Here is a 27250-nt window from a genome sequence, read left to right as displayed (position 1 = left end):
AGCAGTGGTACAAGGAGCTGCGCCCTCCTGCTTCCACACTCGCTCGCAGGCTCAGGGAGCTATTCATCCCTGTTTCAATCAAAGGAAAGTGCTCTTCTCCAATTTTCACTCCAAAATCTAAATACTGACTTACGCGCTGTTATTTCGAGATGTTCAAAGATGGCTGCCATGAGACCCGCCCGTGGTCGCCTTTAACCTTGGTTTATGAACAACGTCCAGGCGATGACCTTCTCGTGCTGCAGAAATACATTTACCATCTAGAAAACTACTACCACCAGTGCAAGCAAGTGAGCTCGTGAGCTCCAATCAAACTATCGGGCAGCAAACCTGGTGGGAGCAGAGTCCCCCGAAGCTGGAACACTGCTTAGTGCACAGTATTTAGAGAAGGGGCCAGGTTCCAAGGTATCTGTCGCCTCAGAGAAGTTCCTCCTCTCAGGCAGGGTTTAGGGCTCGGCCTTCGATTCCGAGACTGAATGCAAGAGGGTTGAGAGGGGGCTTCCCTGGTGGCACAGTGGTTGAGAATCCGCCTGCCAATGCAGGGGACACGGGTTCGAGCCCCGGTCCAGGAAGATCCCACATGCCGCGGAGCAACTAGGCCCGTGAGCCACAACTACTGAGCCTGCGCGTCTGGAGCCTGTGCTCCGCAACGGGAGAGGCCGCGACAGTGAGAGGCCCACGCACCGCGATGAAGAGTGGCCCCCGCTCGCCACAACTAGAGAAAGCCCTCGCACAGAAACGAAGACCCAACACAGCAAAAATAAATAAATAAATGAATAAACTCCTACCCCCAACATCTTCTTTTAAAGAACCAAGGGCTGATCCCTAGAGCAGATCAACATTTAAAAAAAAAAAAAGAGGGTTGAGAGGATCTGAAAATGCCACTGTCAAGAGACACCTTTGACTTTCTGTAGCCCCTCCCTCCCCCCCCACCCCTTCCAGTCTGCTCCAGGCCCCATCACAACCCTGCTCCTTCCGATGCAGAGGAAGGCCTACTACTGGTTACTGAACTAGTTTCTTCTTCCCTGAGGCAACTAGTCAGCTCTTACTCCGTCTCCCACTCTCTCAGAATGCAGCCCCCTGACCCTGTCTCTCCTCATTCCGGACTCCCCTTCAAGGGCAACACCACCTCTTTGCTCCCTGCACCCACCAACACGCATTCCTCAGCTTGACGGCGGCTTTGAGAACGTTCATGAATTGAAGGGTATGTGTAGATAGTTTTCAAACGTTTACCTCAATAAGACCAATATTTATCAATAAAATTTATCACAGAACAATGTATGATTTTCATGACTGCTCCCCCCAAACTGCAAGCTCAAAGAATGCTTGCAATACAAATTCCCATAATTTGGGAAGTTGTAACTCCAGATTATTGTTGAGTAGAAGCAAAGAAATCCAAGAAAATTGACTCCAAAGATTTTGTATCTACACACAACTAAGTCACACTTGCACATTCTCAGCCTCCAAAGGCAGCAAACAAAAAAAGACAACCAACAACCAGAAATGTGCTGATTTAATTGAGGAATAAGACAGCAGTATCTGGTATTCCATAAATTCTATATGCTAAACCAATGCATATTTTTAAGTGATCACCCAGATACAAAGGTGTAAAATAGTTTGTACAATCAACTTAAATTGGAAAATTTCACATTTTACCTAAGAGTTATTTGACAGTTGTTCTGATGCTCTAAGCAGATAAAGAAGAAAAAAAGGAAAAAACTTTTCATCCAAAAATCCAGTCTACTCAACTTTAATTTTTTAAGGAAATGTGCTTCCTTTGTTCTAATTGCTTTAAATCAAACCCTTTTATGGTATTGTTTCAGGAAAATATTACTTAGAATGAACCTACCTTCCAACCTGTTTTTTTTTTGTCCATACAATCGTATTTTGTGTCATACAAACTGAGGCCGGACAATGAGGTTTTTAAATTGATAGATATTAAAAACATGCAATTGGAAGCATACATATATATCTCTATAGATGTTCATATAGCTACAGATATATATTCAAAAGCAAGGGTGATGTGCCTGGAAGCCTCTGGGGACATTCTTTAATCCACTTTCACCACACTGTAGATTTTAGTAATAAAAGAGAAGCAGGAAAAAAATCCAAGTGTCCCTGAAACAAAATGAAAAATATCTTTGTTAACCAGACATTATAGAACATCAAATTAGCTTTCTCAAAAACGCAAAGCGGGGCTTCCCTGGTGGCGCAGTAGTTGAGAGTCCGTCTGCTGATGCAGGGGACACGGGTTCATGCCCCGGTCTGGGACGATCCCACGTGCCGCGGAGCGGCTGGGCCTGTGAGCCGTGGCCGCTGAGCCTGCGCGTCCGGAGCCTGTGCTCCGCAACGGGAGAGGCCACAACAGTGAGAGGTCCGCATACCGCAAAAAAAAAAAAAAAAAAAAAAAAAACCCGCAAAGCATGTCCATTTTGAAGTGGGGCACTCATTCTCTAAATCTCAAGACTCGAACTTTATCAAATAAAAATCACCAGGCTCTCTTGCTGAGCAAAGAGGATGAGCAGCGGGGCTGGAGGCAGTCACCTGGAAAAGGGTGAGAAGCCATTTGACTGAACACTGCAGGTCTCTAACCAAAGCAAAGTAATAAAAATGAGTAACTTAAGTTCTCTATTTCAAAAAGGATCAAAAGAGTGCAAGGCTACTTTCTTTCTTTTTCCTTTTTTTTTTAAATAAATTTATTTACTAATTTTGGCTGCGTTGGGTCTTTGCTGCGCACAGGCTTCCTCTAGTTGCAGCGAGCGGGGGCTACTCTTCGTTGCGGTGCGCGGGCTTCTCATTGCGGTGGCTTCTCTTGTTGTGGAGCACGGGCTCTAGGCGCGCAGGATTCAGCACTTGTGGTTCACTGGCTTCAGCAGTTGTGGCTCGCAAGCTCTAGAGCACAGGCTCAGTAGTTGTGGCGCACGGACTTAGTTGGTCCGCGGCATGTGTGATCTTCCCGGACCACGGATTGAACCCGTGCCTCCAGCATTGGCAGGCGGATTCTTAACCACTGCGCCACCAGGGAAGCCCCCAAGGCTACTTTCTAACACAATAAACTTTGTATAACTTGCTTCAATTTTAGAAAATGTAAATAACCATTATCTACGTAGCAAAAGCAGGAATAATCTATTTACTTACATACTCAGAGAATATATTAGTTTTCTAAATCAAAGTTTTGCATAATTAAGCTTGAGAAATGGCCCATCTCTGGGGACTTACCTTAAAGAAATGATCCCATAGAAGAAAAAAAATTACATGCAAAAGGTGTTCATAATACTGATTTATAACATTGAAAAGTCAAAATGCCCCCAAACAGATGACTACCTAAACGATGAACCAAGAAGAAATAAGATAGGCATCAAAAATGACAAATATAAAGACACATAAAGCAGCATGGGGCAATATTTATAATATGGTGTCAGGTGAAAAAAGCCAGACCTCAAAGAACTCCCAGGCATCACACCTATGAGAACACTGCATAAGCCTAAACCTGTCGACTACAGCAGAGCATGAACAAAAGAAGATACCTTTATATCTTAGGGTGACATGATTATGGACAAATTTTTCTTTAACATAGAATTCCATTGATGTTCATACTATAAAAATAAATCTTCAGATGACATTAAGGTCTAATGACTTAATTGAAGAAAACTCTAATAAGATTTCCAAATCCCATAGTCTAAATGGGGCACCCCAAGACAATTCAGTCATCCAAGAAAACATCTTAATAACAAGATCACAGAAAGCTTTAGGCAGGGTTCGTTACCTTTTTCTATGCCGATTGCTAAATTTATCAATAGAATAACTTTCCATCCTATATACCATCATGCCACTTCCCTCCCATCCTACAAAGCTCCTTGTCAGGAGTCAGTATGGTACAGTGATAAGACCACGGGCTCTGGAGGGACACAAATCTCCTCTGTTGGTTACTTGTTGATCTTGGGCAAGTGACAGTCTTGCCAAGCCTCAGTTTTCTCAGCTGAAAAATGGGGACAATAATACCTATTCCTACTTTTGGCTTCCTTTTTTGAATCCAACAACTTCAAAGGTTCAGGTGCATAGCTAACATATGTCTCTGAATCTAAAACACTCCTGATTTCAATTTGCTGCATATTATTCCCATAAATCATTAAAATGTCTATGAATTCTCAACTTTTTGATGCTCTATTTAAAGTACCAAACTGTCTCCTACCCGAAAAACAAAAATCCATCAACCCTCACATTGTTCTGATAGTTGGCTGAGCTAAAGAATCTGGAGTTAGGCAGACACTTAGCTGTATGATGTAGAGCAAGATACCTATCTCCTCTGTGCCTCATAAGTGAAAAGGAATCATGTCCCTGCCCAGCTAACAGGCTTGACCTGACAAACAAAGGGTAAAATACATTAGAGGCACCCAAGAAATGATAGCTGTCACTGATGTTCTGATCTGGGGCTTGAAAAATATGTTCACATGGGATTTATTTGACTAGTGTGGAAGTCCTCAACATCACCTGTAGCTTGGAATCACCGGGGGAGATTTAACAAATACTATTGCCTGGGTCAACCCCCCCAGCTATGCTGATTTAATTGATCTGGGATGCAGCCTGAGTGTCAAGAGTTTTTAAATCTCCCCAGGTCCTAACATGCAACCATGGTTCAGAACCTCTGGGCTAGCCTGTCTTCCTCCCTTAAGTATGAAGAGAGGTGTGGAAATTACTCTCCTAAGGGCCACTGTACCACACAAGTTAAAAGCAACATAAAGGATTTGGAGAAATTAAAATATTTTTTTCTACCGCTCAATTGCTTGTACTACAACTTGAGGGTAGAAAAAAGGAGACGGGACAAAATGGGAGAAAATTATCACTTTGGTGTCTTTGCCTACTTTTCCCTCAGGATAGAGAAAGTACTAAACCAATACTAGAAGTGTCCTCGTTTCTTTCTAAACCTCATAACCTTTTTTCATTAGGTGGGGTGATACATAACAAAAAGACAATCCAACCACATGATCTTGAATGAGGCAGTCCAAGACAAGCAGAGAAACCCATTTTCCCCCTGTCCTTTCTCTAATTGCAATTCTATAATGAAAAAAATTCACAGTGTGATCTAGAACTGGCATCCAATACACATTTCCTCCAGGGCTTTCCCAAAGTAGTCATGTGCACTTGAAAAAGAAGAAACTAGCTAAATAAAACATTTTGAAAGTCTATCACATTCTATGCAATGTGATACAAACAAACCTTTAAAGAGCTTTCCACAGTCCCTTTGGGGACTAAATTCCAATATACATTACTTTGAGAACTGGCAGCTGTGAATAAGACACACGCAGAAAAGATTTTCCTAAAGCTGGAATTAAAGCCATTGCACAGAGGAATAAAGAGAAAGTGTGTTTGGAGGAAAGGGTCTTGGGGACCTTGATTCTCGTCAGCCACATTTGATCCAGTATTCAGTAAGCACTTTCTCTGGGCCCAGCACTTGCCAGGTAATGTAAAGGATAGAAAAGGGGGCTCTGGTGGGGAACAATGTCAGTGGCCGCACAACATATCACTATTTATACAGAGGTCGCAGTCCGAGACTTGGAAAGGACCCCTAACCCCTTGTCTTTCTCGCTTCCATATCTTATCAGTCACCAAGACCTGCCAATTCGAACGTGGAATTTTTTTTGAAGTGAAAATATTTTATTTACATGCTTATTTAAATACTTCTTTTCCTCAACTAAATACTTACTGTGATAACAGAATACAATTGCTTTCCCCCTCTCAGTTGGTAACCTGTGAAATTTTTTGTTTTGGTGTTTACATACATAGGAAAACATCTTTATAACAAGTTTTAGAACTAAAGAGGAGACTGAGATTCAGTAACACTGCCACACCCATTAAAAGTGCCAGCGAATGGATGAAAATATTACCAGAATTCATATTAAACCACATTTTTTCACGTGCACGTTATTGTTAGGATTGGAAGAAAGTGGTGTTATTTATTGCAGAAACTCTTAATAGATACAATTTAATATAATGTATAAACATATGTTATACTCATTCTTGCATAATTGTATAATTTGTTATGAAAATAAAAATCAGAGATGGTAAATGTAGTTTTCACTGATTCCTTGATTGTTTATGTTTACTTTCCGAGCTCGATGCTCTATCATTTATAAATTAATGTTTTCTGTGATCTTTTCTCTAAAAATTTTATTATCACTTCCAGAACATAATTGGCATTGATTTTTTTTTTATGGGAATCTTCTGAATCCATCCCCTCCATCCATCTGTCCATCTCCGTAGCCATTGGGTCTTAAGTCACACTCTCTTCATCTCTCATCTAGAAAACTGTCTCCTAGCTTGTCTTCACTTCCAGTATCCCTCTCAAATCCATTCTCTGTCAGAGTGATTGTGATATTTCCAAAACACAAGTTTGATTGCCAGGTCCCTACTTACAAACCTTTAATAGCTTCCCATAGCAAAAGTACTTAAACCCCGGAGGGTATCAGAAATCTTTTAAGCTGCTAAAAATACAGATCAGCAAGGATTCTGATTCAGGGGCTTTGGGATAGGCCCTGGGCATCAGATTTATTGGTTTTAGGTAGTTTTAAATAATTTCCACAAGTGAATGTAAGGCACACCCAAGTCTGAAAATGACGGCTATATATGATAAAAATTCCAACTCCTTAGTCTCAGCCCACAAGGCCCTCCAGGATCAGACCCTGGCCCGCCACTTTAGGCCTTCTTCCTGCCACTTGATGCCTTAAATTTTAAACTCCCCAACCCCAAATTACCTGAAGATCTCCGTGCTTTCACAAAACTCCAGGTTAACTCTATTAGGCTCCTTACCACGATGCGTGGAAATGATCTGTTTAGAGGTCTTCTCTCTCCAGATGATAGCCTTGAGGCTAGGGTGAAGTCTTACTCAATTTTGTACCCCCAGTGCATAGCATAGTGTTGGGCACATTGTAGGTGGACAACTAATGTCTCTTAAACTGAACTGTTTAAATTAACTGCTTAGCAATGTAAGCTCCATGAGGATAGGGATTTTGATCACTGCTAAAGCCCCAGCCTCTAGGGCAGTGCATGACACACAGTAGGTGTTCACTATATTCTTCTTGAATGAATGAATGAATGATGAATAAATGGCAGGAACTTGGAGAGGGCATCATAGAGAATGTGCTATAAAGCTGGATTCAGAGGCATTTGAGGATGGGAGACAGCTATTCCAGATAGAGGGGAAAGTACCCATAAAGGCCTGAAACAACCCATAAAGGCCTGAAACAACCATAAAGGCCTGAAACAACTAAAACCCCGTCAGTTTTAAGGAACAGTGAGAACCATGGCAGAGGGGTTGGAACATTAAGGGTGAGTGATCAGAAAATTAAGGGAATATTAAAAAGAGCATATAGGAGAAAAGACCACAAAAGTAGGTGGGGGCCAGATAATGAATGATAAGTTAAGAACTTTGGATTTGATACCATAGGCAACTGGGAGCCAGCAAAGATTCATAAACCAGAGAGTGAGATGAACAAATTTGTTCATGACCAAGACAGTGACAATGACGATGATGACAATAATAATGATAATAGCTGATATTTACTAAATATTTATTATATGCCTGGCTCCAAGTTAAGTATTTCACCTGTGCGATCACTCTGAGATACGTGCTATTATTTTCTATAAAGAAATGGAGGCTCAGAGAAGTAAAGCGACTTGCCTTACAACACACAGCCAATAAGCAGTACAGCTGAGACTTAAAGTCAATTCTGCCTTGACTGTTCTAGGGTGGAGATAATCAATATGGGCTGAGATGACCAAGAACTGCTTTGTACAGAAAAATACCTCAAAGAATAAGCAGCAGTTGGACAGGAAATGCTTGAGGATGGGAGTAAGAAATCAACTCAGGTATGAGATGCCAGAGAACATAAAATACACAAAACAAGAATGCAGCTTTTGCTTACCTCTGGGGAAAAGGAATACTTCCCTTCCTTTGAAATTTTTTAGTATGATGCTCAAAACTAGAAGAATACTGGCTACCACAGGGCCCAGGTTTAGAATAGGTCTGTAACTACTTGTACTGGGAAAAATGATAAGACCCTGAGGTTTTCAATATCCTTGAGAATAGAGAACACTCTGTCCTGTTAATTCCTATAGCACCTGGCACTTTGGTCCATAAATATAAGCTGAAATCAAAATCAGCTGGAATTAAAGAAGTAATGGAATTATCCCAGAGATTACACTGGCCTTGACTCCCTCTATCCTAGAATAATGTGGAAAAATTGGAAGGATGTGCCTCTATTTTTTTTAAAGAAGGGCTGGAAGGGTTGAAGGGGCATGGAAAAGACTTGAGATAGTCTCTTTTCATCATCTATTCCTGAGGGCAATACTTCATTGCTTTACATGCACCTGTCTTCATTCTCCCAATTACAGGAAGTCCACCTGATCAAACAGAGGCCCACAGAGCAGATTCCGCAGGCATCCTTTGGTGGCTGGTTTAGCCCCACCTCAAAGAAAGTACCTCTTTCTTAAGGAGGACATAGAGAGTTGTGTTTAAGAGAATGAACTTTAGAGTCAGACCAACCTGGGTTTGAATGAATCACAGCTCCCACACTTACTAGCTGAGTGACCTTGAACAAGTCACTTAATCTCTCTGAGCCTCAGTTTCCTCATACATGCAATGGGAATAACATGACCTACACCTCATAATAATCAGACAATTAGGTGAAAATTAAGTGAGATAAATGTATGTTTCCATATTCCCTATTAGCACATTGCCAAGCCCATAAAAGAAGTAGTTTAGTAAATATTTGTTGGTTGGTTAACAATTAGCACTAATACATCTTTATCCCTTGTTGATCTTTTGGCCTTTAGAATTGAAATTTTTAATAAGACAGAGACAACTTGGTATATAATAAAGCACAAAAGACCCACTACAGCTAACATTTGTGTGTTAAGATAATTGGACTTTTCCTTCAATACAGTGTATTTCATCTTGCACTGTGTGAGAACATTCTTCACTTTAGTGATACAATATTATACGGTAGACACTCTCAAAATACATTGAACTTCACTCGCTTCTTTTAGTGAACAAAAATATATTCAAAGCATAGACAGTGAGAAAGCCAACAGAAAAGCACTCTGCACCCGGCTGATACTTCTTCTGGGTCCTAGAAACTCTTTGCATCACACTGGCTTCAATGACTGCACAGTGATTGGTGGCTCAGAGTCTCAGACTCTAAACATGTTCTCTTGAGATGAACAAAACTATATTTTGAAAATAGCATTAACTCCCAAGTAAAAGTGAGGTCCAAAAACAGTTCACTCTAGACCAGATTTCTTAACAGCAGTACTATTAACATTTTGGGCCAGATAATTCTTTGTTGTTCAGGGCTGGTCTGTGCATCATAAGATGTTTAACAGCATCCCTAGCCTCTACCCACTAGATGTCATTAGCATCCTCCCAGTCATGACAATCAAAAATGTCTCCAGGGCTTCCCTGGTGGCGCAGTGGTTGAGAGTCCGCCTGCCGATGCAGGGGACACGGGTTCGTGCCCCGGTCCAGGAAGATCCCACGTGCCATGGAGCGGCTGGGCCCGTGAGCCATGGCCACTGAGCCTGTGCGTCCGGAGCCTGTGCTCCGCAACGGGAGAGGCCACAACAGTGATAGGCCCACATACCGCAAAAAATGAAAGAAAAAGAAGTCTCCAGATATTGCTAAATGTCCTATACGGGACAAATTTGTCCCTGGTTAAGAACCACTGCTCAGGAATAAAAGACTGTGGCTGAATGCAAACATTTATATAAAATATTTAATTTACTACCCAATGGCAATGCAGCCAGGATTTATATTAAACCATAAACTCCATTATCATAATAGAACATAGCATTTAAACACAAGGAGAAGGAATCTTAAGTGTTAGATTATTGTGATCTTATGTCTGTTACATCAAACTAGAGATACATTATTTCGATTAATTTTCTTAAGACTTTAATGCATTTGTTGATATCGAAAACAAAACTTGATGCAAATAAAAAATCACTAACTATCCTCCAATCAAGATCAAATATCCATACGTGTGCCAACCACGAACATCCATTAGAGATCTGAGTAAAGTGATCAAATTAGAAGAGATCACAGCCTACTTGGTCATGCACAGACTTAGTTTCTTTAATAGCCAGTTTCTTAACAGCTGGTTAAACTAGTTATACTAAAACCAGTTAGGATTTTGGGCAAGTCACTGAACTTTAACTGAGATTTATCTTTGTCTCTACAATACAAGGTTTCCATCCTGGTACCCTCTGGTGACATTATTGGCATATTGTGGCTTATCCTTCTTCTTCCTGTTCTTTGAATCCTATTTCAAAATGTTATTTACACATCTGTTAGTGTGCTATGAACTGAAAATTGGGTAGAGGAACACCAGCCACAATGTACATCACTTCCTTTGCCTCAAAAAATGAGAGGAAGAAAACAATGGGGTGTCATTTTAGACATACTGAGTTAACAAAAAAGAAAACCACTTTTTCAGGGTTTTTTGGTTATTGTTTCTTTAAAAATAATATTCAATGCCAGCCAAGGCTGTAGAGAAACTGATACAATACTGCTGATGGCAAAAAAACATAAGGAGCCATAAAGATATTTACGCTTTTTGACCCTGTCATCCCATTACACAGACTATCCTAAGGAAATAATCCAAAATGGCGGGGATTCAACAGTGAGGAAACAGTTAAGTAATCTGCTCAATAGATTAAACAGCCATAAAAATGGCAAATATAAAGGATATGTAGAAACATACTCAATATTGAAAAGTGACAGCTATGAAGTCTTCTACTTCCATTGTGATGCCATGGATGAATTCAAGTACCAAAGAGAAATGTGGTGACCACAAGGAATGGCTTGGGATGAATGCGTGATTATCCTAAATGAGTGTGAAACTCTTCAGCATTTTTTACATGAGTGGATATTGCTAATTTTAAAGTTCTCATTTAAAAAAAATCACTCTCAGAAAGATTTGTCTACAGCAAGAAAGAGTAATCAGCAATTAAGAACTATACTTTTGTGTACATCTATATTCTTTATTTTTTTCATCTATATTCTTAAGACTAATTATTTAATTAAGGATGTCTTCCTCAAAAGTGAAACACCATGAACAGAGGCAATAAGCCTTGCTTCCTGCTGTGAACCTCAAAATGTAACGATGAAATGTAAAGAGATGCCATTTAAGAGTCTTATGCAGAGAGGGCTTCTTAAACAACAGTTCTAGAAAACTGACGTCAAAAGCACACTTCATGATTTTACTAATTTTTTTCCTGATATGAACAATAACCAGGATTTACTTTGGAGGTTTCTCCTACCCATGATTTAATTTAAAAATAGATATGGAGATCTTTTTTTCTCTCTCTCTCCCTCCATATGAAAAATAATTTGCTCTGATTCATGATGATGACATAGGAAGATCCTGAACTCACTTCCTCTCATAGACACACTAAATCTACAGCAATATATGGAACAAATTCCACTGAAAAAACCTGTCAGAGAGACCTCTTCACATGGGGCAAATGAGAGGGAAACCACATCGAAGAGGATAGGAAAGGCTGAGACACAATCTCACCATAAACCCCAAACCCGGCATGGTGACGCACATTCGGAAGGGAACTCAAGACCTGGAGCTTCTTTCTGAGGAGCAAAGCGTTCATACCCTATATGGAGCGCTCCACCCTTTAAGACTGGCACCTGTAAATAAACCCCCCAAACATTTGGTTTTGAAAAACAACAGGGCTCACACCCATGAGACCCAAGGGGCTGATACAAACTGAGGTTTGGCTCTTAAGGGCCCACACACAGTCTCCAAAATATACAAACAGCTCATGCAGCTAAATATCAAAAAAAAACAACCCAGTCAAAAAGTGGGCAGAAGATCTAAATAGTCATTTCTCCAAAGAAGACATACAGATGGTTAAAAAGCACATGAAAAGATGCTCAACATCACTAATTATCAGAGAAATGCAAATCAAAACTACAAAGAAGAATCACATCACACCAGTCAGAATGATGATCATCAAAAAGTTTAGGGCTTCCCTGGTGGCACAGTGGTTGAGAGTTCGCCTGCTGATGCGGGGGACGTGGGTTCGTGCCCCGGTCCAGGAGGGTCCCACATGCTGCGGAGAGGCTGGGCCCGTGAGCCATGGCCACTGAGCCTGCGCGTCTGGAGCCTGTGCTCCGCGGCGGGGGAGGCCACAGCAGTGAGAGGCCCGCGTACCGCAAAAAAAAAAGTTTACAAACAAGAAATGCTGGAGAGGGTGTGGAGAAAAGGGAACCCACTTATGCTGCTCGTGGGAATGTAAACTGGTGCAGCCACTATGGAGAACAATATGGAGGTTCCTTAAAAAACTAAAAATAGAGCTACCGTATGATCCAGCAATCCCACTCCTGGGCATATATCCAGAGAAAACCATAATTTGAAAAGATACATGTACCCCAATGCTCACTGCAGCACTATTTACGATAGCCAGGACATGGAAACAACCCAAGTGCCCATCAACAGATGAATGGATAAAGAAGATGTGGTACGTACATACAATGGAATATTACTCAGCCATAAAAAAGAATGAAATAATACCATTTGCAGCAACATGGAGGGACCTAGAGATTGTCATACTGAGGGAAGTAAGTCAGACACAGAAAGACAAATATATGATATCGCTTACATGTGAAATCTAAAAAAAAAAGTGTACAAATAAACTTATCTACAAAACAGAAATGGAGTCACAGATGCAAAAAATAAACTTATGGTTACCAGGGGTAAGGGTGGGGAGGGATAAATTGGAAGATTGGGATTGACATATATACACTACTATATAAAATAGGTAACTAATAAGGACCTATTTTTTAGCACAGGGAACTCTACTCAATACTCTGTAATGGCCTATATGGGGAATAGAATCTAAAAAAAAAACAGGATATATGTATATGTATAACTGATTCACTTTACTGTACAGCAGAAACTAACACAACATTGTAAATCAACTATACTCCACTAAAAATTTTTTTTAAAAAAAGGGGCCACACGCAGACTCACCGGCTCCAGGGCACAGAACAGAAGCAGCCTTTTGAAAGGCACCCAGACTTGATGTGAAAGACTCCTTTGCTAATTTTAAAGCATTGGTCTGAAGGGATGGGGCCTGCTGGGATATTCTCAGGGACAGAGGCTGGTGGGTACCATCTTCTGCTCTCCTTATGCCTACGTAAGCTAGCTGGTACCATCTTTTCTTCTTTTATTTTTTCCTTTCTTTGCAGCAGGTGTCATCCTTATGCTTCAGCCAGTGGGCACCATCTTCCTCCAAATCCCTCTGCCTTGCTAAAGCCAGCAGGTGCCATCTCCCTCACCTCTTATTTTATTTCCCATTCTCCTTTCTCTTCTTGGTTTCTTTTTCCTTTACTTTCATTTTTTCCCCCTTTTTTTTCTGTGCGCGCCATCTGTGCACTTCCCCTTTGCCTTGCTCCAGTCAGTGGGTGCCCTCTGCGTGCTCTCCCCGGCCATACCCCAGAGTGCTGTATCTCCCAGAGCAGAGCTTCTACACACATCCGGCACCCCAGTTTTTACATATGGTGCCCTGATTTTTGCAGCTGCTGCCAGGGGACACCTCTGCATTGCCCGGCTCTGGCGGGCAGTGGGGCTTATGCTCACACGTCCAACAGGACTGTAACCAATGGAGAAAGAGTTCTTAAACAGCTACCACTCCCCGGGCCCAGCAAGAGGCAACAGACGCAGGGGCTCCTATTACCTTATCATCACAGCTTCAGCCTGAGGGGCAGGCTTCTAATTAAGCCCACATCTTAGGGCTGACTGTAAACCTTCCCTGAGACTTTGGAGGATGGGAACTCTTATATGAGTCTGGTGCCCCAGTTTTTACATTTAGTGCCCTGGTTTTTGCGGCTGCCTCCCAGGGATACCCCTTGATCGCCTGCCTCTGGTGGCCAGGAGGGCTGGTGTTCCTCGGTCCCATGGGCCAGAAACAACTGGAAAGACAGTCCTTGGCAACTACCACCGCCAGGGCACTACACAGACAGCAGACTGAAAGACCTCCACAGGCTTTTTGTGAAGGAGGCCTACTTGCTACTCCTAAATCTTCGGCCTTAGGGACAGGCGTTAGGTTTGGCACACGTCTGGAAGCTATGGAGCTGCTCTCAGGGAATGTACGCTGAGGAACATCACCTTTGCACTCTCCCTCTACCTTGCTACAGCTCACCAGTGCCTCCCAGAAAGGAGCTTATACACTCATCTGGAGCCCTGATTTTTGAGACTGCTGCCCGGCAGACATCTCCAGATCACCTGGTTCAGGGAGCCAGCGGGGTTTACACTTGCAGTTCCACAGAAGATATATGTCTATTCTTTTTTTTTGCGGTACGCGGGCCTCTCACTCTTGTGGCCTCTCCCGTTGTGGAGCACAGGCTCCGGACGCGCAGGCTCCGGAAGCGCAGGCTCAGCGGCCATGGCTCACGGGCGCAGCCGCTCGGCGGCACGTGGTATCTTCCCAGACCGGGGCACGAACCCGTGTCACCTGCATCGGCAGGCTGACTCTCAACCACTGCGCCACCAGGGAAGCCCCTATGTCTATTCTTTAAAAGCTGCTGCCTGAGGGTCTGGCTTTCAATCAGTCTGAATCTCGGTGCTGACTGAGATCCTCCCCTTTGAGACACCGAAAGGTTTTGGCACACCCTCAACTACTAGGAGCTACTAAACATGAAATAGGCTGATGGACCTAGAGACTGTCATACAGAGTGAAGTAAGTCAGAAAGAGAAAAATAAATATCGTATATTAACGCATATATGTGCAATCTGAAAAAACTGGTAGAGACCAGCAGTTCCCAACCTTTTTGGCACCAGGGACCGGTTTCGTGAAAGACAATTTTTCCACAGACCATGGTGGGGGGGACTGGGATACAGTGGTTCAGGAGGTGATGCGAGCGATGGGGAGCAGCAGAAGCTTTGCTCACTCACCCACCGCTCACCTCCTGCTGTGCAGCCCGGTTCCTAACAGGCCGCAGACCCCTGGTATAGACGATCTTATTTACAAAGCAGAAATAAAAGACACAGACTTAGAGAACAAACGTATGGATATGGTGGGGGGGATGAACTGGGAGATTGGGATTGACATATATACACTATTCATACTATGTATAAAGTAGATAACTAATGAGAACCTACTGTATAGCACAAGGAACTCTACTCAGTGCTCTGTGGTGACCTAAACAGGAAGGAAATCCAAAAAAGAGGGGATACGTGTATATGTATAGCTGATTCACTTTGCTGTACAGTATAAACTAACACAATATTGTAAAGCAACTATACTCCAATAAAAATAAATAAATAAAATAGGCCACTTGGATAATCACAAAGGTTTGAGAGACAATCAAGAGCTAGGGCAGATTTCAACAGCGAGCTTCATCTCCTACACAAGGCCAACCCTTCAAGGCTGGGAGAGGTGGCTATTTCATCTAACGCACAGGAACCAACATAGTCAAGCAAAACAAAGAAACAGAGGAATATGTTCCAAACAAAAGAATAAGAGAAAACCTCAGGAAAAAAAAACATAAGGAAACAAAGTTAAGTAATTTACCTGATAAAGAATTCAAAGTAATGGTCATAAAGATGCTTACAGAACTCGGGAGAAAAATGGATGAATACAGTGAGAATTCCAACAAAGATGTATCAATAGAAAATATAAGAAAGTTTCAAACATAAACCACAGAGCTGAAAAATACAATAACTCAACTGAAAAATACACTATAGAGGTTCAATAGCAGACTAGATGAAACAGAAAAAAGGATCAGTAAACTCAAAGATAGGGCAGAGGAACTCACCTAATCAGAGCAAAAAAGAAAAAGAATGAAAAAAGTGAAGATAGCTTAAGGGACTTATGGGACACCATCAAGTGGACTAACATTTGCATTATAGGAGTTCCAAAAGGAGAAGAGAGAGAGAAAGGGGCAGAAAAATTATTTGAAGAAATAATGGCTGGAAACTTCCCTAACCTGGGGAAAGAAACAGATGTCCAGATCCAGGAAGCCCAGAGTTGCAAATAAAATGAACCCAAAGAGACCCACTGAGACACATTACAATTAAAATGTCAAAAGTTAAAGACAAGGGGAGAATCTTAAAAGCAGCAAGAGAAAAACAACTTGTTATGAACCCCCATAATACTACCTGTAGATTTTTCAGCAGAAACTTTGCAGGCCAGAAGGGAGTGACAATATATTCAAAATGATGAAAGAAAAAAAATCCAAACAAGAATACTTTACTTGGCAAAGTTATCATTCAGAATTGAATGAGAGATAAAATGTTTTCCGGGGTGGGGGTAGATAAACTGGGAGAATAGGATTGACATATATACAGTACTACATAAAATAGATAACTAATGGGGACCTACTGTATAGCACAGGGAACTCTACTCAATACTCTGTAACGGCCTATATGGGAAAAGAATCTAAAAAGGAGTGGATATATGTATATGTATAACTGATTCACTTTTCTATACAGCAGAAACTAATACAACATTGTAAATCAATTATCATCCAATAAAAATTAATTCAAAAACAAAAGGTTTCCAGACAATCAAAAGCTAAAGTAGTTCATCACCACTAAACTGGCCTTACAAGAAATGTTAAAGGGACTCCTTTATGCTGAAAAGAAAGGGCACAAATTAGTAACAAGACAACTTATGAAAGTATAAATCTCACTGGTAAAGGTAAATATATATTAGTAAAGGTAGTGGATTCATCACTTATAAAGCTAGTAGGAAGGTGAAGGGGCAGGAAAATTTTTTAATTATTAAAAAATTTAAAAACCTAATATAAAGGTTAAAGACAAAAGTAGTAAAAATAAGTTAGGTGATACACATAATAAAAAGATGTAAAATGTGACATCAAAGACATAAAATATAGAAGGAGAGTAAAAATGTAGAGCTTTAGAATGCTTTCAAACTTAGGTTCTTATCAACTTAAAATAGACTCTCATAAGTTGTTATTGGGTTGGCCAAAAAGTGCCTTTGGTTTTTAAGTAAAAATAAAAACCACATTTTTCATTTTCACCAAGAACTTTATTGAACAATGTATTCACTGTTTTGTTCCACTACATTCTGCCATTTTTCAGGCAACTTCATAATTCCATCTTCCCAAAACTTTTTATCTTTTTGAGCAAAGAACTGTTCCAGGTGCCTTTTACAGTCTTCCAGGGAATTGAAATTTTTCCATTAAGAGAATTTTGTAACGACCGAAATCAATGGAACTCCGAAGGTGCAATGTCTGGTGAATTCGGTGGATGAATCAGAACTTCCCAGCCGAGCTGTAGCAGTTCTTGCCTGGTCATCAAAGAAACATGTGGTCTTGATATCCTGATGGAAGATGATGCGTTTTCTGTTGACTAATTCCGGACACTTTTCGTCGAGTGCTGCTTTCAGTTCGTCTAATTGGGAGCAGTACTTGTTGGAATTAATCGTTTGGTTTTCCAGAAGGAGCTCATAATAGAGAACTCCCTTCCAATCCCACCACATACACACCATCACCTTCTTTGGATGAAGACTGGCCTTTGGTGTGGTTGGTGGTGGTTCATTTCGCTTGCCCCATGATCTCTTCCGTTCCACATTAGTGTACAGTACCCACTTTTCATCACCCATCACAATTTGTTTTAAAAAATGGAACATTTTCATTACTTTTAAGTAGAGAATCGCATGCAGAAATACGGTCAAGAAAGTTTTTTTCACTTAACATGTGTGGAACCCAGACATCAAAGCGATTCACATAACCAAGCTGGTGCAAATGATTTTCAACGCTTGATTTGGATATTTTGAGTATGTCAGCTATCTCCCGCATGGTATAACGCTTATTTTTCTTAATTAATGTCTCGATTTGATCACTATCAACTTCAACTGGTCTACCTGACCATGGAGCATCATCCAGCGAGAAATCTCCAGCAAGAAACTTCACAAACCACTTTTTTTTTTCCACAAACCACTTTTGACACGTCCAATCATTCACAGCACCTTCGCCATACACTGCACAAATCTTTCTTTGTGTTTCAGTTGCGTTTTTAGCTTTCTTGAAATAATAAAGCATAATATGCTGAAAATGTTGCTTTTTTTCTTCCATCTTCCATATTAAAATGGCTACAAAAAAATCAGGTTTTTTTACTATTTATTTATTTATTTTTGGCGGTGTCAGGTCTTAGTTGCAGCATGCAGGATCTTCGTTGTAGCTCATGGGCTTCTCTCTAGTTGTGTTGCATGGGCTCCAGAGCACGTGGGCTCTGTAGTTGCAGCATGCAGGCTCTCTAGTTGTGGCTCACGTGCTCAGTAGTTGCAGCATACGGGCTTAGTTGTCCTGCAGCATGTGGGATCTTAGTTCCCCAACCAGGGATTGAACCTGCATCCCCTGCATTGGAAGGCGGATTCTAAACCACTGGACCACTAGGGAAGTCCCCCAAAATGCAATTTTGATAAGTTTTTTTTTTAAATGCACTCTGATATGACAGCTGTCCCAATACAGTCTAACAAAACTGTTTCGAATGAAGTTAAAGACAACTAAGCGCTACTAGAGCCATCTTATGGAAAAAACCGAACGAACTTTTTGGCCAATCCAATATATATAGGCCTCATGGTAGCCGCAAAGCAAAAACCTACAGGGATATACAAAAGATAATGAGAAAGGAATCTAAGCATACCAGTAAAGAAAGTCGTCAAACCACAGAGGAAGAGACAAGAGAAGAAGAAAGGGACAGAGGAACTAAAAAACAGCCAGGAAACAAATAACAAAATGGCAATAAGGACATACCTATCAATAATTAAATGTAAATAGACTAAATTCTCCAATCAAAACACATACAGTGGCTGGGATGGATAAAAAACAAGACCCATCTATATGCTGCCTATAAGAAACTCACTTCAGACATAAGGACACACAGACTGAAAGTGAAGGGAATAAAAAAAAAAAGATATTCCATGCAAATGGAAACCAAAAGAAAGCTGGGGTAGCTATATTTACACAAAATAGATTTTAAAAAGAAGACTGTAATAAGCTAATAAGGGCATTACATAATGATAACGGGTATAGAGGATACGTATCTCAACATAATAAAGTCCACGTATGACAAACCCATAGCTAACATCATACTCAAAGGTGAAAAGTGAAAAGCTTTTCCTCTAAGATCAGGAACAAGCCAAGGATGCCCACACTCACCACTTTTATTTAATAGAGTATTGAAAGTCCTAAGCAGAACAATTAGGCAAGAAAAAGAATAAAAGGTATCCAATTTAGAAAGGAAGAAGTAAAACTGTCACTATCTACAGATGACATGATATTATGTATAGAAAACTCTAAAGACTCCACCAAAGAACTATTAGAACTAATAAATGAACTCAGTGAAGTTTCAGGATACAAAATCAACGTACAGAAATTTGTTGCATTTCTATACACTAATAATGAACTATCAGAAAGAGAAATTAAGAAAACAATCCCATTTACAATTGATCAAAAAGAATGAAATACCTAAGAATAAATTTAACCGAGAAACTGAAAGACCTCTACACTTAAAACTGTAAGATGTTAATGAAAGATTGAAGAAAACACAAATAAATGGAAAGATATTCCATGCTCATGGATTGTAAGAATTAATATTGTAAAAATGTCTACACTACCCAAAGGAATCTACAGATTCAATGCAATCCCTATCAAAAGTCCAGTGGTGGATTTCCCTGGTGGTCCAGTGGTTAACACTCTGTGCTTCCAATGCAGGGGGCGCAGGTTTGAATCCTGGTCAGGGAACTAAGATCCCACATGCTGCACAGCATGGTCAAAAAATAATAATAATAAAATAAAAGTCCAGTGGTAATTTCACAGAAATAGAACAAACAATCCTAAAATTTGTATGGAACCACAAAAGGTCCCAAATAGCCAAAGCAATGTTGAGAAACAAGAACAAAGCTGGAGGTATCAATCCCTTCATTTCAAACTATATCACAAAGCTATAGTAATCAAAACCGTATGGTATTGGCATAAAAACAAATACATAGGGCTTCCCTGGTGGCACAGTGGTTGAGAGTCCACCTGCTGATGCACGGGACACAGGTTCGTGCCCCAGTCCAGGAGGATCCCACATGCTGTGGAGCAGCTAGGCCCGTGAGCCATGGCCGCTGAGCCTGCACATCTGGAGCCTGTGCTCCGCAACAGGAGAGGCCACAGCAGTGAGAGGCCTGTGTACCGAAAAAAAAAAAAAAAAAAAAAAAAAAACGTAACTCAATGGAACAAAACAGAAAGCCCAGAAATAAGCCCACACATATATGGTCAACTAATTTATGACAAAGGAGCCAATAATATACAATGGAGAAAGGATAGTCTTTTCATAAATGGTGTTAGGAAAACAGGACAGTCACACGCAAATGAATGAAACTGGACACAAAAATTAACTTAAAGTAGATTAAAGACCTGAATGTAAGACACGAAACCATAAAGCTCCTAAAAGTAAATATAGGAGGTAAGCTCCTTGACATCAGTCTTGGTGATGATTTTTTTGGACTTCACACCAAAAGCAAAGGCAACAAAAGCAAAAATCAACAAGTGAGACTACATCAAACTAAAAAGTTTCTGTACAGAAAAGGAAACCATCCACAAAAATGAAAAGACAGCCTACTGAACGGGAGAAAATACTTGCATATCATATATCTGATAAGGGGTAATATCCAAAATCTATTTTTAAAAAAACTCATCCAACTCAATAGCAATAAACCCCCCAAAAAAATCCAATTAAAAATGTGTAGAGTGGGACTTCCCTGCCGGTCCAGTGGTTAAGACTTTGCCTACCAATGCAGGGGGTGAGGGTTCAATTCCTGGTCAGGGAGCTAGGATCCCACATGCCTCGCAGCCAACAAACCAAAACATAAAACAAAAGCAATATTGTAACAAATTCAACAAAGACTTTTTTAAAAAATGGTCTACATCACAAAAAAATTATAAAAAAAATTTTTTTAAATGGGCAGAGTATCTGAACAGACATTTTTCCAGAGAAGACAAAACATACAGAAGGCCAACAGGCACATGAAAAGATGTTCAATGTCATTAATCATCAGGGAAATGCAAATCAAAACCACAATGAGATATCACCTCACACATGTCAGAATGGCTATCATCAAAAAGATAACAAATAACAAGTGTTGGTGAGGGTGTGGAGAAAAGGGAACCTTTATACACTGTTGGTGGGAATGTAAATTGGTGCAGCCACTGTAGAAATCAGTATGGAGATTCCTGAAAAAAATGAAAATAGATCCACCACATGATCCAACAATTCCACTCCTGGGTATTTATCCGAAGAAAACAAAAACACTAATTCAAGATATATGAACCCCTATGTTCACTGAAGCATCATTTACAGTAGCCAAGATATGGAAGCAACCTAAGTGCTCATCAATAGATGAATGGATAAATAAGATGTGGTATATGTTTGTGTGTGTGTGTGTATATATATATATATATATATATGTATATTATATATATAATTCAGCCATAAAAAAAGCATTAAATCTTGTCATTTGGCCATTTGGGACAACATGGATGGATCTAGAGGTATTATGCTAAGTGAAATAAGTCAGACAGAGAAAAACAAATACTGTATGATTTCACTTGTATGTGGAATCTAAAAAATGGAACAATTGAACAAACGTAACAAAATAGAAACACACATAGATACAGAGAACAAACAGGTGGTTGCCGGGGTGGAGGGGTAGGTGGAGGAGTGAAATAGGTGAGGGAGATTAAGAGATACAAAATTCCAGTTACAAAATAAATAAGTCATGGGATTAAATGTACAGTGTGGGGAATATAGTCAATGATTATGCAAATCTTTGTATGGTGACAGATGGTAACTAGACTTATCATGGTGATCATTTTGAAATGGATAGAAATATCAAATCACTATGCTGTGTACCAGGAACTAACACCGTGCTGTAGGTCAATTATACTTCAACAAACAAACAAACAAACTCATAGAAAAAGAGATCAGATTTGTAGTTACCAGATGTGAGGGGTGGGTGAAGAGGAATTGGATGAAGGCAGTCAAAAGGTACAAACTTTCAGTTATCAGATAAATAAGTATTAGTGTTGTAATGTACAATGATAAATATAATTAACACTGCTGTACGTTATATACGAAAGTTGCTGAAAGTAAATTTCAGCAGAAGAAAAAAAATTCTTTCTATTTCTTCAATTTTGTAACTATATGAGATGATGGATAGTCACTAAATTTACTGTGATCATCATTTCATGACTATGTAAGTCAAATCATTATGCTGTACACTTTAAACTTATACAGTGCTGTATGTCAACTATATCTCAATAAAAATCTCAGAAAAACTGGAAAGGAAAAAAAATGTACACCCTCCAGAAAGATTTTAGGGCTGTTACGATAGATGTAAGCATTTTATTACAAAAAAATGGGCAGAGGATCTGAATAGACATTTCTCCAAAGAAGACATACAGAAGGCCAAGAGGTACATGAAAAGATGCTCAACATCACTAGTTATTAGAGAAATACAAATCAAAACTACAATGAGGTGTCACCTCACACTGGTCAGAATGGCTATTATCAAAAACACAAGAAATAAAAAGTGTTGGCGAGGATGTGGAGAAAAGGGGACCCTGTGCACTGTTGGTGGGAATGTAAATTGGTGCAGCCACTATAGAAAATGGTATGGAGGTTCCTCAAAAAATTAAAAATAGAACTACTGTAAGATCCAGCAATTCCAGTCTTGGGTATTTATCCAAAGAAAATGAAAACACTAACTCAAAAAGATACATGTACCCCATGTTCACTGCAGCATTATTTACAAGAGCCAAGATATGAAAACAACCTAAGTGTCCACTGATGGATAAATAGATAAAGAAAATGTGGTATATGTATACAATGGAATATTATTCAGCCATAAAAAGAATGCAATCCTGCTTTTTGTGACAACATGGATGGGCTTTGAGGGCATTATGCTAAGTGAAATAAGTCAGACAGAGAAAAACAAATACCGCATGCTCTCACTTACATGTGGGATCTTAGTAAAAAATAACAAAACCAACCAAGCTCATAGATACAAAGAACAAATTGATGGTTTCCAGAGGCTGGAGGGTGGGGAGAGGATGTGGGCAAAATGGGTGAAGGGGGTCAAAAGGTACAAACTTCCAGTTATAAATAAGTCATGGGGATGTAATGTACAGCATAGTGACTATAATTAATAATACTGTACTGCATGTTTGAAAGTTGCTAAGAGAATAAACCTTAAAAGTTCTTATCTACTCCAAAAATTTTGTAACTGTGTATGATGACAGATGTTAACTAGACTTACTGTGGTGATCATTTTGCAATATATACAAATATCAAATCATTATGTTGTACACCAAAAACGAATACAATGTTGTATGTCAGTTATACTTCAATCTAAACATTTTTTTAATTTAAAATAAAATAAAATAGATAGGGAAACATTATACCATAATGGTATCTCCTCTATTTCATGCTCTATGTAATTCAAGAAGAACCATGTGCTTAGCACTATGAAAGATATAAAATAGGCATACGATGTGGTCCCTGTTCTCAAGGAGATTCCAAGTTAGGTGGGGAGACATGCTAAAAAAGTCAGGAGGAGGGCTTCCCTGGTGGCGCAGTGGTTAAGAATCTGCCTGCCAATGCAGGGGACACGGGTTCAAGCCCTGGTCCGGGAAGATCCCACATGCCGTGGAGCAAATAAGCCCATGTGCCACAACTACTGAGCCTGCGCTCTAGAGCCCGCGAGCCACAACTACTGAAGCCCGTGCACCTAGAGCCTGTGCTCTGCAACAAGAGAAGCCACTGCAATGAGAAGCCCGCGTGCCACAACGAAGAGTAGCCCCCGCTCGCTGCAACTAGGGAAAGCCCGTGCGCAGCAACGAAGACCCAATGCAGCCAAAAATAAATAAATAAATTTTTAAAATATATATTAAAAAAAAAAGTCAGGAGGAGACACGCCTAAACTCAGTAAATGGTTCAGTTTAAGAGGTTTAGAAAATACGCTGAGTAGGCAGAACAGGAGCCCAAACACCAAGGTAAGTTTAGACCTTGATAGAGAAGTATGGCAGTATTAAGGCCTTCAAATAAGAAGAGTGATATTATTACATTAGTTCCCTATTTAAACCCCCTCAACTTCCCATCATTCCTACAATAAAATCTAAATTCCCTAGTACAGTAGAGTTTTTAAGACCCTGGTAAGATCTGCTAGCTCCTTATGTCTCTAATCACTATTGCCACCTAGTGCCACCTTCCTTCTCTTGCCATCTTGAACTTCTCTGTGTTCTTTGAAGATGTCATACTCCTTCTCACTTTAGGACTTTTGAACATGCTGTCACCTCTGTTTGAAACACTTGATTATCCACCTCTTCTTCAATATCATTTCTTTCACAAAGCTCATCAAACCCATAATTCCTTCTTTGTCCCCCATCCATTAAAATATAAGATCCACAAAAGCAGGGGACCTTACCTGTCTTCTTCACCACTACGTCCCCAGCACCTAGTGCAGGGTCTAGTGCAGTGTAAAACAGAATAAGAAGCTTCTGAAGAAGAATAAATAGGGGAGTTGTAATTAATTATAAAGCATGGAAGGGCTATGTTAAGAATTCCTGCAAAATAAGCCAAGGAGATGAGAGATTAGACATGATGGTCAAAGGAAGAGAGAAATTAAGATGAGTCAGTTGGGGGGAAAGGAAGTGCTACATTCACTTTCTGGGGCATGTCGAGTTGGCAGTACCAATGCGACATGCAAATGTTCAGAATATAATTGGAGAGAGGTTATGACTAGAGTTACAGATTTGGGAGCTGTCAGCACTGAGGAGATAAGTGAAGCCCTGGGACTAAATAAGCTCTAAAAGGGAGAGTGTAGAAAGAAAGGACTGAAATGCTGAAAGCTGAACCCTTGATAAACGCTAGAGTTAGGTGACAGGAAGAGGGAGGAAAACAAAAGAATTCACAGCGTGGTACAAGAAGAAGAATGCCAATCATGCTGGGAGAATTTCACAGAATAGGTGTTGAGTAGTGTTTAGCTAAGAAGCCAAGGAGGATGAAGACCAGGGAAAGGCCTTAGATTTGGCAAGAGACCACTGAGAGCCTTGGAGAGTCACATATTAGTGACAGAAGCAATTCAAGTGGTGGAGCCAACCAAAGGGCACAGATTTTTGTCAGCAATGTGACCATTTAGGATGACATCTAACTTCTGAAAGAAGCTGTTGTAATATAAGACTCCCAGAAAAAGGCAGCCTGAGTCAAAGTGTTAGGTAATGAAGAAAAGAAAACATAATCCATCTAACTGCACATTACACAAATAGAAAAGCCAGTAACTCACAAGGGGAGAAACCCAAAACAGAACACGCGAGGGGCAGAGACAACACGTACGCACAGCGATACGGATGAAATTCACAAACAATCTTGAGAAAAAGAAACCAGACCCCAGTGAAGCCAGACTTAAAATAGTAGATCTCGTATGATTCCATTTACCTACAGATCAAAAACAGGCCAAATTAACCGATGCTGTTAAAAGTCAGAATAGTGGTTGCTTTTGGGGAAAGGTGAATGGAAAGAGGCCCGACAGTGGCTTTGGGCGTGCAGATCACGTACTGTTTATTAACGTGGGTGTCAGTTACAGATTGTGCTCACTGCTCTACACTTATGATGTGTGCACTTTTCTGCAGGCATATTTCAGTAAAAAGCTTAAAAACCTCAAAAACAAACATGAGGAGGCTGGTAGACTAGAATGGTGAGACACTCTCAAGCCTTCGGTTTTAAATAGAACTTTTTTAGTTCCCCAACCAGGGATCAAACCCGGGCCCCGTGCAATGGAAGTGGAAGAGCGGAGTCCCAACAACTGGACCGCCAGGGAGGTCCCTAAATAGAACTTCTGGTGGCTGAGAGATGAGAGAAGGTCTGTCCAGTCTTCTCTTTACTGAGGAGTTGAGAGCAGCAGTATACGAAAAGCACAGAAAGAAGCCACCAACCAAGATGCCCAGTTTCTCAGATAATGTCTACATGTGTCTTAAGGCTTTGATTTCTGACAAACTTCCATTGTTAATTTTTCCATATTTGTTGAGGCTGAGAGTTAAAATCGGAGAAAAATATTTGAAATGTTCCAAACTTATCTACAAAAGTGATATGACTTGAGCTAAAACCAGAACTTAAAAGTGAGGCAGGTAGAGGTGGACCGCTGCTTCCCTTGGGTTAGAAAGGGAGTACAGCTCTCCATCTTCATTATTTCTCCAACTGGATCATCTTAGAAATCATGCCATTGTTTCACCTGCTTCAAGTATTAATTTAAACAAAAGTTTCCATCACAGCGGAACCCAAATAACAATCCCAAATGAGTAATCCTGAGAAGTATACATCTTGTTCCTCACCTATAATTGCTTATATTGACTTAATCTAATTTTACTCATTTAAAAGTTATTCAAGTCGGTTAATTTTTTATGCTTGGGAGCTAGTCAAAGGTGATTACACATAACCCTTACTGTGCTTTGGAACACATCCCTACTGTTTAAAAACATTCACAAGAGACAGTCTTACAGCTAAGTACATAAGGTCCCTCCAGCTCCCCGGGCTTTGCAATCTTTTATCTCCAAAGCATAAAAATGAACATGATGACTTTGATCCCTCTTCCTTCCATTAATTGTTAATTGATGCTTATTATATTATGGCTATCGCCAAGTCTTTTTAGAGAATCTGAAATACACAAAGTAATTCTGTGCTTACCTGTGAAAAGGAAGAAAATCAAGACCATGATCATCGTGTACCCAAAGTACAAAATGGTGTTTGCAATGCCCGTGATTTGAAGTTTGGTAAAGAAGTAATAAACTGCATACAAAAGAAGGTAAACAGCTGTAAAACTGCTGGTAAAAAAGGCTCTCCACCACCAATGATAATCCTGCAAAAAGAGGTAGAAAAAACAAATTTTTAGATGAAATTCTAACTATCCATGGGTTAGCAATTATTGTAATAACAAGAAACATAAAATAGGCTCTGTAGGATTATGGATTAAAAGAAATAAAGGGGGAAGTTTTATAAGAAATTTAATATAATATGTACTGTCTGACTAATGTACATCCTGCTTGGGGAGCCCTAACAATGATAAACTCTTGGTTTCCAGGGGGACAATGTGTGCCCTCGGGGATTGTACTTCTAATGTGTGCATCCTTTCTCTGCAGATGCTGCCTCGGCCCTGGAAGGCTTTCAGGTCAGCTTCA

At 40.2% G+C, this 27250-nt stretch overlaps 1 protein-coding gene across 1 annotated transcript in view; it reads right to left on the bottom strand.

Annotated features, from left to right (window-relative positions):
- Positions 1–1492: 1492 nt before the first annotated feature.
- Positions 1493–27250, bottom strand: part of LOC115846351 (N-alpha-acetyltransferase 10) — a 123151-nt gene continuing 97393 nt past the window's right edge. Inside the window, exons 9-10 of the mRNA XM_060292145.1 lie at positions 26760–26931; positions 1493–2115 (exon numbers count right to left, since the gene is read on the bottom strand). Of these exons, the coding sequence (XP_060148128.1) occupies positions 26790–26931 (142 nt within the window). The 3' untranslated portion in view covers positions 1493–2115; positions 26760–26789. The remainder of the gene's footprint in view (positions 2116–26759; positions 26932–27250) is intronic.

The sequence above is a fragment of the Globicephala melas genome, chromosome X (genome assembly GCF_963455315.2).
Source record: "Globicephala melas chromosome X, mGloMel1.2, whole genome shotgun sequence".
Lineage (NCBI taxonomy): Eukaryota > Metazoa > Chordata > Mammalia > Artiodactyla > Delphinidae > Globicephala > Globicephala melas.
This window is presented reverse-complemented; position numbering and strand designations above follow the sequence as displayed.